Below are 1,838 nucleotides of genomic sequence, written 5' to 3' on the forward strand. Positions count from 1 at the left end.
TAATAATAATAATAATAATAATAATAATAATAATAATAATAATAATAATAATAATAATAATAATAATAATAATAATAATAATAATAATAATAGAATAATAATGATAATAATAATAATAGTATCCTTTTAATGAATGGATAAATTGTTAATTTAATATTATTTATCATAATAATTTTTTCCGACTCAATATTGCAAAATCTTTCTGAAATTTAGGAAGTAGAAAATAAAAAAAGATTTGATGGTTGAAAAAGGCGAAGTAAAACAAAAAATATACCATGTTTTCTTTTTCACTTTTCAAAAAGGAAATTAATATAAAAATGATTATTTTATGTGAAATTTAAGGCCATTAAATGAATATTAAAAAATTTATTACGATGTTATTTTGAAAGAAATCATTGCTGCTCCAAGGAATTACGAATTGGTTTCCTTCTTGATACAATTAATAATTAAATTAACTTAAACTTGAATTGGTTTCTTTCTTAATTCTAAATTTGAGTTAGTTTCAGTTTTAACAATGCAATATTTAAATTAACTTCTTTTTATGGCTTCTTTTCGTTACAACAATTCGAAATTTAAATCAGTTAACAAAAGATCTACAGGGATTAAAAACAAGCATTTATGTTCATAACAAAAGTAATTTAATATAGGAAGTCATAGCCATAAATCGTATAAAAATGGTAACTATGGATCTCGTATAAAAATTACGGTGCCTGTGGAAACTAATGCCCACTCATAAAGCCCGATGAATGAGGGAAGTATGGGAAGTTTGGCATACATCCCGATCAAGCGCATGATCGAACAAAGTGGTGCCAGCGAACCAGAAAAGCGGAACGGGAATGATGGCATAACCGATCGCGCAATAAGAGAATGGAGGACGCAAAAAAAAAAAAAACTAGTTAATTTTTAATTTTAAGGCCTGATCGTGATGAGTATATTGAAATTATGTGGCAAAATGTGATGCGTGGTGCTGAAGATCAATTTGATAAGCATAGTTTGAAGCATCTTGACTTTCTTAATGAACCTTATGATTATTCATCAATCATGCATTATGGTCCATATGCATTTAGTGGTAATGGACGTCGAACAATTATTGCTCTTAAGGTTTTCACTTTTTGCTCAATTAAAATAAAGAGGGAAAACTATAATTATTGCTTTAAAAATTTTATCTGTTTATAGTATGTTGTTTTAAGTACTGAAATGATTTGGTAAAAGTCCGTAATTAATAGAAAATTGGAAATTGCTGTAATTCAAAATTTGAAGATTGAATATTATTAATCAAAAGTAATCAAATGATAAGCTTACCCTTGCAATTACGTTACCAATTTATCACTTATTTTATTAAATTATTTAGCGGGTTTTAGCCTGGTGCAGATAAAATGGGGCAACGTACATCATTATCAGAAATCGACGTGCGAAAAATCAATAAATTATATTCGTGTTCACGTAAAACAAGCCCTAAAATTATCAATGAAATTTCAATTGGAGATAACGCTGATGTCACGAGGCCAGTAGTGCCGCTCAAAGTTAGATTTTTCCGATAAGCATCGATTAAGCAAAAATTTATTGAATGGCATGATAATTTGATAAGTAGCATAAATTCCATCAAATTCTATCAACACGCAATGTAAATAAATATGAAAAGGTCTGATAAACAAGCATATATAAAGGTATATTCACAAACAAAGACATATTTATAAGGGCAAGCAAATTTTTGTAAATAAAAGCATATTTGTAAATAACTGATATAAGTAAATGAACAAATTACAAAATAATTAGGAAAAACATAAATAAGCACTAAATTTACATTTTTATTCAACATAACATGCATCAATTACATA

At 26.8% G+C, this 1,838-nt stretch overlaps 1 protein-coding gene across 1 annotated transcript; it reads left to right on the forward strand.

The window, feature by feature from the left end:
• Window positions 1-942: 942 nt before the first annotated feature.
• On the forward strand, window positions 943-1,541 carry LOAG_15188 (hypothetical protein; the record flags this gene model as incomplete). The annotated part of the gene is made up of 2 exons (XM_003150680.1): window positions 943-1,101; window positions 1,362-1,541. The coding sequence occupies 2 exons, from the start codon at window positions 943-945 to the stop codon at window positions 1,539-1,541; spliced, it is 339 nt and encodes a 112-aa protein (XP_003150728.1).
• Window positions 1,542-1,838: the final 297 nt, after the last annotated feature.

Source organism: Loa loa (genome assembly GCF_000183805.2).
Source record: "Loa loa unplaced genomic scaffold supercont3.59, whole genome shotgun sequence".
NCBI lineage: Eukaryota > Metazoa > Nematoda > Chromadorea > Rhabditida > Onchocercidae > Loa > Loa loa.